At 41.8% G+C, this 11,940-nt stretch overlaps 1 protein-coding gene across 1 annotated transcript in view; it reads right to left on the bottom strand.

Annotated features, from left to right (window-relative positions):
* The window catches only part of Alg14 (ALG14 UDP-N-acetylglucosaminyltransferase subunit), a 76,408-nt gene that overhangs the window by 60,576 nt on the left and 3,892 nt on the right, over positions 1 to 11,940 (bottom strand). Inside the window, exon 2 of the mRNA XM_021196769.2 lies at positions 9,119 to 9,273. Within this exon, the coding sequence (XP_021052428.1) occupies positions 9,119 to 9,273 (155 nt within the window). The remainder of the gene's footprint in view (positions 1 to 9,118; positions 9,274 to 11,940) is intronic.

The following is an 11,940-nucleotide window of genomic DNA, read 5'->3' as shown; positions in this document are numbered from 1 at the left end:
TGGAGATGGATGGAGGTGGTGGATAGAGGTGGATGGAGGTGGTGGTGGAGGTGGAGGTGGTGGATGGAGGTGGATGGAGATGGATGGAGGTGGTGGATAGAGGTGGATGGAGATGGAGGTGGAGGTGGAGGTGGTGGATGGAGGTGGATGGAGATGGAGGTGGAGATGGATGGAGGTGGTGGATAGAGGTGGATGGAGATGGAGGTGGAGATGGATGGAGGTGGTGGATGGAGGTGGATGGAGGTGGTGGTGGAGGTGGAGGTGGTGGATGGAGGTGGAGGTGGATGGAGATGGAGGTGGAGGTGGAAGGAGGTGGTGGATGGAGGTCCTGGTGGATGGAGGTGGATGGAGGTGGATGGAGATGGAGGTGGAGATGGATGGAGGTGGTGGATAGAGGTGGTGAATGGAGGTGGTGGTGGAGGTGGAAGGAGGTGGAGGTGGATGGAGATGGAGATGGAGGTGGAGGTGGTGATGGCAGTGGTGGTGGTGAGACTGCTGGTTTCCGGAGAAAGCTCTGGTGGAGATCACTGTGTAGCTCCCTGCACCTTAGGAATCGCTTCCCTGGGGTGTTACTATGCACCGTGGTTGGAGGCATCCGTTTCTCTTTATTTAGAATGAATCCCAGTGGAGATGACTGTTCTTTGGAATTTCTGGGGCTTTTTTTTTTTTTTTTTTTTTCATACACTGGATTTCACAAGCGAATAGTCCTTTCTGGGGACGAGGGATCTAAGCTCTCTGTCCCTCAGTCAGTTCTCTGCTCTAGGCTGCTGTTAGTAAAGGCAAGGGTTTCCCATATGAAGAAGTCAGTGAAGTGACTCAGAAAACACAGAAGTCGACTAGTCCAACCAGATGATAAACTGAGAATTCCCATTTCTCTTTACTTCTATGTTATAAACAAAGCATCTAAAATATAATACCATTAAGTAAAATTTGGAATCTGCAAAGATGGCTCAGTGGTTAAGTGGGCTCGATGCTCTTCCAGAACCAGATTTAGGCCCCAGCACTGAACTCCTAAGGTGCACACACATGCCCATTCACACACACACACACACACACACACACACACACACACACACACACACAAATAAAAAAAAATAGTTGTGGATGGGCCTGGTGCTGTTCTTGTGAACCAATCCCCTAATGCATAAAGGAGCCAATCACTGGGTGGGCAGGAGGGACTTCCGGGTTAGCCGGAGGAAGAGAGGAAGCAGGAGAGAGTGAGGTCTTTTTGGACAGGGATAGCGTGAGAACAAGATGTAGCTATGAGTGTCTCCCGGTTTCAATGGTGGATCCATCAGGGTTCACCACTGGAGGATTTAGATTTAATAAGGCTTACTAGATTAGAATTTTAGTTGTTGCACCCGGAGATTAAGTTACTGTTACTGTTGTTTCGGAACTAAGTTTGTGCTGTGTCTTCCTTCACGCAGATGCTTGTCTGGGTTCAAGAGAGAAAGGTATGGTGGTGGCAAAGTGTGGGTTTGCCAGATGTGCACCACAAAGGCTGTAGGGGATTTGAAGCACGGGGTTGGCAGGATAATGACCCACCAGTGGGAACCTAGTGAGCTGGGTGGACACGTTTTGGGAGCTCCGGGCTAGATAGTCTCCATGAGATAAGAACAAGCCGGCCAGACGGCTGGGGCAGAGAGGGGCAGGGCCAAGCGCAGGAACTTGCTGTTGTTTTTACTATTTCCCACAACAAATAACCTTATATGAATGTGGAAATGCCCAAACTGTTATGTGCCTTTAAATAAAATCAATTTGAATGATTACGTCTAGACTGTTTTAAAAGTCAAGAGAAGAGAAGAATAAAATGGAGTAGAACAGAATAGAATAGAATTGAATCCACCGATCACCTTTCCAAGGCAGACAAAGAACTCTGGACCCTGCACTGCTGCCCAAGGCCATGAGGTACGTAGCTCAGGAAGCAGCCTGGAAGGAGCTGGAGGCTTTGTGTGTCAGTGTCACGTTCCTTATCTACCTACGCAGCAATCTCCCGCCAACTTTTACCTGTCTTGTCTTTTTCTTTTTTAAAAGACTTATTTATTTTATGTATATTAGTACACTGTCACTCTATTCAGACACACCAGAAGAGGGCATCAGATCCCACTACAGATGATTGTGAGCCACCATGTGGTTGCTGGGAATTGAACTCAGGACCTCTGGAAGAGCAGCCAGTGTTCTTAAGCCCTAAGCCATCCCTCCAGCCCCCCACCTCTGTCTTTTCTACTTCACTTTCACTTACTCATGTTAAGGACAGACTTCCTGTCCATGGACATAATTCATACCCCAAAGGTGTCAGTGCTTTTCTGAGTCTAATTCTGAATCCACAAGGACATAAGAACAGTGACGGTCAGGGCCAGCAGGTTAAGGACAATGTCAACACTACCAGTAAAACAAGAAATATGCATTGAGTATCATTTCAATTCATTTGAGGAGACTCTGAAAAGTGGAGTCTGGCCTTTGGCACTTAATTTATGGTTTTTATTTTGTTGTACTGTGTTTTTAAAGTGATCAAGACAAGTGTTCAAAAATTTGGAGAACTTTAAGAGAATACAAAGCCGCTAAAGCAAGACAAATTTAAATAACTACTTTCACTGCAATGGATTATGCTCAATATATTTCTAGATAAAGTTGGGAAGTGCTGCAGGAGATAAAACAAATATACCTGAGGAGGAGGAAGGAGGACGGAGGAGTACCTAGTTGCCCCCAACAAGCAGGAATGAAAGGAGCAGAATCTGTGATGCCGGGGTTTGGGGAAGGATGCACAGGTACACCTGGGACCTAAAGCAGGGACTGCAGCACACCAAAGGTCCTGGCAGAGAGGCTTGTGCTAACTGACTGACTGACTGACTGACTGACTGACAGCTCCCCCAAGGAGCTCCTCACTCATCCAGCGTCTGGGGCCCAGTTCCTACTTCTTTTAGTCATCCCTGGATAATCAAATGCAGTTTTCTGTGTTCACTGCAGAAGTCCATACAAGAAAGATGCCGAAATGTATGTTCCAGAACAGACTCTCATCCAACCATGTTAAGTACTTCTCAAACTGATGTGTGTAATTTAATTCAAATAAAATTACCAACACAGGCTTGATAGTCTTGTCAAAAAGATAACAACAACAACAATAACAACTATGTTAAAAAAAAAAAAAAGAACAAAAACACAACAGCTCTGAATAAAACCACTAGTAGGATTTACTACTGGCTTAGTATGGACCAGGAAAATGAGAGCAATAAGCCACACTGTAGTTTTGCTTTGTTTTGTTTGAGACATTGGTCTCTTGATGTAGCTCTGGCTGTCCTGGAACTTACTATATATACCAAGCTGGCATCAAACTCACAGAAATCCACCTGCCTGTGCCTACTGAATACTAGGATTAAAGGTTTGTGGGTTTTTGTTTTTTGTTTGTTTGTTTTGTTTTGTTTTTGAAACAGGGTTTCTCCATGTAGCCCTAGCTGTTCTGGAACTCACTCTGTAGACCAGGCTGGCCTCCAACTCAGAGATCCACCTGCATCTGCCTCCTGAGTGCTGGGATTAAAGGCATGCATCACCACTGCCCAGCAGGATTAAAGGTTTATGACAGTACACCGGACCAGATCCAGATCTTCTGCATATATGGAAGCAGAGGGAAAGGGCTGTTTAATGAATGGTACTAGGTTGGGACAGCTATTTTACCACAAAGAAATTAGATCTATATCACATATCATAGAGAAAAATCAATTTTAGATAGTGTCTTAGTTACCATTCTAATGCTATGAGGAAATACTATGAACAAGGCAACTTGTTTTTTTTTTTTTTAACTTTATGCATATGAGTATTATGTCTTCCTGTATGTCTTACAATACAGAAGGAGGCATCGGATACCATTACAGATGGTTGTGAGCCATCATGTGGTTTCTGGGAATTGAACTCAGGACCTCTGGAAGAGCAGTCAGTGTTCCTAAACACTGAGGCATCTCTCTAGTCTCCAAGGAACTTATAAAGGAAGACATTCAACCTGGGACTTGCTTAAAGCTTTGGAGGTTTTTTCATGATCGTCACAGTGGGAAGCAGATGAGCATGGGACAGAAGCTAAGAGCTTTAAATCCTGATTCTCCAGCAGTAGGGAGAGAGACTGACCCTGGCCTGTGCTGTTGACTCAGTTTCACTAACTGGGAGCAGAGCATTCCACCACAGGAACTTCGGGGAGTTCTCATTCAAACCACGACAGATGGAGTGAAAACAAAACCCTGAACTTTTAGGAAATAGCATTTAAGTACAATGTTGACTAAGTCCTACATGTAAAATTATAATTTTAGAGGAAAGAAAAACATAAACATTAAAATCTAAACATGTTCATCATAAAACAGTGAAAGAATAAGCAGAAAGAAACATGGACAGCTGTAGACGTAGAATCTTTTCATTTACATAATGCAGCTATATATGTATAATATAGAATATATGAAAGAAAACTTTATACTCAATGGGCAAATGCTGGCTGAGGTTGAAGTTCAGTTGACAATGCTTGCCTCATATACATGAAGCCTTGGATTTGATCCCCAGAATTCTATAAAACTGGACATGGTGGTACACAACTGTATTTCTAGCACTTGGGAGATAGAATCAAGGAGGATCAGAAGTTCAAGGTCATCCTCAGCTACACAGCCTACCTAGAATGCAGAAACCCTGACTCCAACCAAGCAACCAGCCAAGCAACCAACTAAACAACAAAAAATAACTAAATAACTAAATGGAAGGAAATTACAGGAAAATAGTCTCCTAAACTGAAGAAAGATGAGTAAGAATTCACTGAATTCCATTAACAAAAATGAGAAAGCAGACATGTGACCATGAACTAGTTAAATTTAGAATTCCATGGAATAGAATCAAATGGACATGAAATGCATTTTCTAGAATTCTAACTTCTTGAAAGAGTAGAATTGTATTTATAAACTTCTGTGGGGAAAAAAGTGATATAAGAATTAGAATTATGGGGGCTGGTGAGATGGCTCAGCGGGTAAGAGCACCCGACTGCTCTTCCAAAGGTTCAGAGTTCAAATCCCAGCAACCACATGGTGGCTCACAACCATCCTTAACAAGATCTGACTCCTTCTTCTGGAGTGTCTGAAGACAGCTACAGTGTACTTACATATAATTAATAAATAAATAAATAAATAAATAAATAAATAAATAAATAAATAAAAAGAATTAGAATTATAAACCAAGCTAAAGAAAGCTTGGAGGATAACGTCACAACAAAGATTCCCAGACTTGGAAAGAGGCTGAAGATAAACTGTCCTTCCTGAGACACACACTAAGGAAATACCTCAACTGAGGAGAAGGGAATGCGCGATGGGCGAAGCTCACACAGCTGCGGATGTTATGTGTTGGTTTGTCTCCTCCCAGCACTGAGGATTGACGCCTGGGCTTGAGCATGCCAGGCAAGCCCTCTACCACTGACCTATATTCCAAGTTCATCATGAGGGTTAATTACATTAAAACAAAGATAATTAGACAGACAGAATGCTTGCCTTGAAAAATCTACTGTGGACTCCTTTTTTCTTTTCTTTCCTCCCATTTCTAACATTTCATGATTTTCTCCCTGCTTGTTTGCCCTTTCCCTGGAGAAGTCCTTTAAGTTCAACTATTGATCCATGAATGTTTTCAGCCATAATAACCTAGTCAGTATTAACTTGGAAACTTAACTGCTGTAATCTTCTTGTTAATTCTTCCAATGAATTTTTCTTGTTTTGAGATTGCTTCTTTTGCAAAACAAACTATTCCTGTTTAATTAACGGACTTTCCCCTGAATTCCAATGATAACACGAAGTAAACAAACAAAACACATGCTGTCCTTTTATATCAACTTTTGGCAGAAGTCTCTGCTTTGAACCTCCTGATTCTCTTCATAACGTCTGATCATGTTTCATTTCCAGCTTATATATTATAAAGTCTAGATCAGCATCGTGTGATATGACTTTCTAAAACCATGGAAATTTCTGTCTCCCCCGGGCTGCTCGCCTCAGGCGGCTAGTGAGTATTGGAAATGCAGCCAGTGCAACTGCAGAACCAACTATCAAATTTCACTTCTGTTAATTCATTTCAATTGAGATGTAAAAAGCCACACGTGGCAGACAGCTACTGTACTGTACAGTCTAGTTCCAGACTCCTCCATATACGTGACTCGGATGGGCTCTCAGCCAGACCCTTCCTTCTCCTGTCTACTAAGCTGAAGGAAGAGAAAAGAGATGGCTGTTGGCAGAGACAGCTGTGGGGTAGCTCCTAAACGATACTGCAGGAGAAGGCCAGTAGGTGGAAACTTTCTTTCAGCAAGCCTTGATAGAAAAGTTCTGTCTCTGCTGGGCTCTCTACCATCTATACTACCTCCCCTACAAGCACAGACTCAAGGATGTGGGCTAGGGGGAGGGAGAGAGGGAGAGAAAGAATATGCAAGAGAATGGTACACAGGACCAACCAATAAAAACGACAACTCTTTCCTACATCTTTTTTCCAGGACTGAATCAAGAATAGAGATGCTTTCAGAACGAGACACCATTGCTCCTAACAGTGGTTGAGCTGTCCCATCAGGAAATTAAGGGACAGAGGAAAGGTGTCAAATAGATATGCTTGTTCTTACCTCTTTGATGATTAAAAAAAAATATATATCAGCACTTAAACAGCTCCGATTCAGTAACTGGTCTGCTCCTCATAGGATAGGCAAATGAAGCTAGAAAGGGGGGACTGGTGAGATGGCTCAGCGGGTAAGAGCACCGACTGCTCTTCCAAAGGTCCTGAGTTCAAATCCCAGCAACCACATGGTGGCTCACAACCATCCATAACAAGATCTGATGCCCTCTTCTGGAGTGTCTGAAGTCAGCTACAGTGTAATTACATATAATAAATAAACAAATAAATAAATCTTTAAAAAAAAAAAAAAAGAAGCTAGAAAGGCCATGTGGTTACGGCAGAGACTGAAGTGATGAAGTTATAAGCTAAGGCATGCCTGCAAACACTGGAAGCCAGGAGAAGGCAAGGTGGATGCCTTTCCTAGAGACTTCTCAGAAGGCATGGCGCCACTGTGAGACCTGGACTTCAGACTTCCGGCCTCTAGAACTGTGAGAAAATCCCTGTGTTTGAGCTGCCCAGTTTATGGTACCTTGCTACTGTGATAGCAGTTCTGAGAAATTAGTGAGCACAGTAGTGCTCCTTCAGACAGAAAAGGATGCGCCAAGCTGATCTCACACCCAGGAAAAGTAGCACACATTTTCCTGTGGCTGAATGAAATGTATATAGATTATTCACGGTCTGGTCCTGTTTGACACAGATTTTACAAGAGCACATTTTGCTGGTATGTTAGTTTGGGGGGCATGGTTATAAGTTATGACTTTTTAAAAACAGAGTATGTGGTGGGGATGGAGATTAAAGAGAGTAGGGGAGGAGCTCCATTTATGCATCTTGATTCCCAATCAAAAGAATCACCACCCAACCTGGGTAAACATGGTACAGCAGCGTCCTGGGGCCACAGAAGACCAGACTCACTACCTACCTCTCATTTTACTATTGCATACGATCATCAGTCTTCTGCCTAGAAACGATCTTTATCTACTTTTGAGAACATGAGCCAGTAGCTCCCAGTTTTATCCTGTCTAGAGCTTGTCCAGAAGAGATGAATTCTCTTCTCTAGGTCTCCAAATGCAAAAATTCCAGACCCTGATTGGCTGAATTTTATCCATTGCCGTCTGTAGAGGAATTTTAAGCCAGCAACATGGCTGTTCTGTCAAAGGATCAAATCCAAAAAACCATCTAGATCTATGTGATCTGCCTGGAATGCAGACACACCTATAATATACAATTTCCTTCCTTCCTTCCTTCCTTCCTTCCTTCCTTCCTTCCTTCCTTCCTTCCTTCCTTCCTTTTTTTTTTAAAACAGGATCACTTTTTTTTTTTTTTAAATTTCATATATGTAGCTGTCTTCAGACACACCAGAAGAGGGCATCAGATCCTCATTAAAGATGGTTGTGAGCCACCATGTAGTTGTTGGGAATTGAACTCAGGACCTCTGGAAGAGCAGTCAGTACTCTTAACGCTAAGCCATCTCTCCAGCTCCCCATAGTATAAACTTTCAATCCCAAATAATGTGGGTAAGATTAGTTTGTAGAAGGAGGCAGACACGTTTTAAAGTGATGTCTAATTGAGGGTCAGACCAAGTGCCAAATCAGAAAAAGGTTTGACAGAATGAGTCAGAGATAGGATATACCCAGTTCTCACAAGAACAGGCAGGAATGAGAGGCTACTTAAGAGCAGTGCAAAGAGAGAATCAATTCAGTTTGATGCAGTTGAGTTTATTTCATTTGAGATCTGTTCTGTTTGTGCAGTGCAGGTCAGCAGAGGCAGCTGAAGATAGAGAATAAGAAGGAGCCAGGAGATTAGAACAAATTGCCAGAGTTAGTATGAAACCAAGCAGAGCAATTCAGTGAGAAGCCAGGAGAAGCCAGATTGAATCAGTCAGCTTGAAGAGGAGTTTGAGGCAGACCAGCTGAGCTGAACCAGCCTGCAAGAGTTCAGAAAAACTAGGAAGTGTGAACTTATTCAGCAGTAAGCCTCTGAGAGTTATAGCTGTGTAATTTCCACAGAAAAAGATGGAAGGTTATACAAAAAGCATTCAATTCAATGAAGTAGTGACTTCACCTTTTTTACATCACTAAATTCTGATTAAAATGCTAAAATAAAGTCATCAGTTGGGGAGAGAGAAATAATTATAAATGTGAATACAAATATGATTTGAGATACTATTACAGATATAGAAAGGATGAATATAACACATTAATAATGAACTTTAGTGAAGATTCAAGAAGTGTATTACTGAATGCTTTAAATATGTAACTATAAATCAGAGCAATTTTCATAACTGAAATTAAATGAAAAATCATTTCCTCTAAAGTAATAATACGAGAGTATCATTTTTAATTTAAAGATTTATCTTAAAGAAATTCTTATATTTTGGTAGTAAAGGATTTTTTATTTCTCTACCAGTCCACACTTTATTGCCTGTTGTGAGTAGGGTATTGAAATACCTTGGACTTATTTTCAGAGAACAATAAACTCAATGAACAACTTGCAACTTATAGAAATGATCACTTACTTCAGTAGTAGAGTCATTTTGGGCTCGAGAGAGTTCTTCAAGAGAATGGATTTTCTTGGCACTCATTTCATCAGACTCAGCAATGACATAATGCCTTGGTGAATAGGCATTGGACAAGCTTCCAACCAGCCTCAAGATCTCAGTGGTGTGTCCACCTAGGCACAAGAATGACACGGCTTAAGGTTACTATCACAATGGGGAGAGGTCATTGAAGAGGAAGCCTAGTAGTTAGAGCACTTGCTGCTCTAACTACATCCTTCTATAACTCCAGAGGACTTGACACCCTTTTCTGACCTCCATAGGCACCAGGCATGCACAAGGTACTCATACATATGCACAGCTAAGACACACTAAGACACACATACACACACACACACACACACACACACACACACACACACACACACAATAAATCCAAGAAAAACAGGGAGACGAAATGCAACATGGGCTGGAGAGATGGCTCCATGCTTAAAGAATGTGTACTTCTCTCATAGAAGACCCAAGTTCAGTTCTTACCACCCATGTTGGGCAACTCTGGTTTCAGGAAATCTTTTTTTTTTTTTTTTTTTTTTTAAAGAGTATATGAATGCTTCTGTCTTTTTTATTTTTTTTAAAGATTTATTTATTTATTATAGGGTAAGTACACTGTAGCTGTCTTCAGACACTCCAGAAGAGGGAGTCAGATCTTGTTAAGGATGGTTGTGAGCCACCATGTGGTTNCTGGGATTTGAACTCTGCACCTTTGGAAGAGCAGTCGGGTGCTCTTACCTACTGAGCCATCTCACCAGCCTGGTTTCAGGAAATCTTGATGGTCCAACAGTCACCTGTACACACATGCACAAACTCCCCACACAGACACACACATAAACATAATTAAAAGTAAAATTTTAGCTGGGTGGTGGTAGCAGCACACCTTTAATCCCAGCACTTGGGAGGTCAAGGCAGGCAGATCTCTCAGTTCGAGGCCAGAATGGTCTACAGTGAGAGTTCCAGAACCGCCAGAGCTTCTCAGAGAAATCTTGTCTCAAAAACAAACAAGCAAGCAAACAGAACCCAAAATAAATAAGTAAATAATAAACAAACAATAAAACCTTAATTAAAAAAAACAACCAACCATGAAAACCATCCATTTCACCATATTATACTAAAGTCATGCTTTCAGGGGTAAGGGACTAATGTGAATGCATACTTCCTAAAAGGATGTAGGACATGAATACAGAACACACAATCTATGTCCTTGTATAAATACTGCTTTTATATAGAAGATAATAAAATTAAAATGGTACTATCAGTAAAAAAATGAGGACTGTTTATGAAAGTATAAGATACTTTCTTGATTTCCTGAAATCAAGACAGCTGTCTTGGAAAGGGCAAGATACACACACATTTTTTTGTTTTGTTTTGTTTTGTTTTGTTTTTTCAAGACAGGGTTTCTCTGTGTAGCCCTGGCTGTCCTGGAACTCACTCTATAGACCAGGCTGGCCTCAAACTCAGAAATCCGCCTGCCTCTGCCTCCTGAGTGCTGGGATTAAAGGTGTGTGCCACCACACCCGGCTATTTTTTTTTTTTTTTCATGCATTTATAAAGAAGACACAAGGCCACTCAGGTGGGATGACAGGCTATGAAAGATCAATGCTTTCTAAATAAGAACGACCCTGGAAAAGCTAAGAAGACGACTCGTGAGAATAACAGACACATAGGAGTGGAGGCCTTTGGGCAGAGGCAGGATTGTTAGAACACGAAACAGTGAGATCTGAGCTGCTTTCATGGGGCAATGGGAACATAAGGGGAAAGGTGAGGTGAGGTCAGGCAGGCAGGACGAAGACAGGACAAGGAGGTTTCTGTGTGGAGAAGCCACTTAATGAGCTCTGTCATCAGGGCATGAGCTTCCTGAAGGAAAACTGCTGTTCAGCAGTTTTAACTGGCTACCTGATCCTCCAAAGGAGTCGACATTCAGTTCCTTAAAGTTTGTATTCTAAAAAATGTTAACACTTTATTCTCAAAATCATAACTTTAAAAATCAGTTATAGGGCTGGAGAGATGGCTCAGTGGTTAGGAGCACTGACTGCTCTCTCAGAGGTCCTGAGTTCAATTCTCAGCAACCACATGGTGGCTTACAATCATCTGTAATGGGATCTGATGCCCTTTTCTGGTGTGTCTGAAGACAGCTACAGTGTACTTATATAAATAAAAATATATCTTTTTTTTTTTTTAAATCAGTTTCAGCTGGGCAGTAGGGGTTCATGACTTAAATCCTAGCACTCAGGAGGCAGAGGCAGGTGGATCTCTGCAAGTTCGAGGCCAGCGTGGTCTACAGAGTGAGTTCCAGGACAACCAGAGCTACACAGAGAAACCTTGCTGGAAGGATGGGTCAGCAATGAAGAGAATTAAGAGTTCTCTCTACTCTTGCAGAGGACTGGATGCCCTCAGCATCTACATGGAGTGACTCGCAACTTCCTACAACCCCAGCTCCAGGAGACATGACCCTCTTCTAACCTCTCAGGCCACCCTCCACACACACATACTCATTAATTTAAAAAAATACATTTTATTAAAAACATCAGTTACAGTCATCCCTGGGGCACAGGGTTCTGGGTTCCTCCACGGAACCCCAAATCCCCAAGCGTTCAAGTTCTTTACACACAAATGGTTTCATTTTTACGTATAACCTACACATTTCTTCCTATACACTTTAAACCATTCCTTGATTACTTACTTAATATAATGTAAGCGCTAGTTAAATAATTAGTATACTATATTGCTTAAGGAATAGTGAAAAGTCTGTACGTGTTCATTACAAACACATTTCTTTTTTTTTTTTT

The sequence above is a fragment of the Mus pahari genome, chromosome 4 (assembly GCF_900095145.1).
Source record: "Mus pahari chromosome 4, PAHARI_EIJ_v1.1, whole genome shotgun sequence".
Taxonomy (NCBI): Eukaryota; Metazoa; Chordata; class Mammalia; order Rodentia; family Muridae; genus Mus; species Mus pahari.
This window is presented reverse-complemented; position numbering and strand designations above follow the sequence as displayed.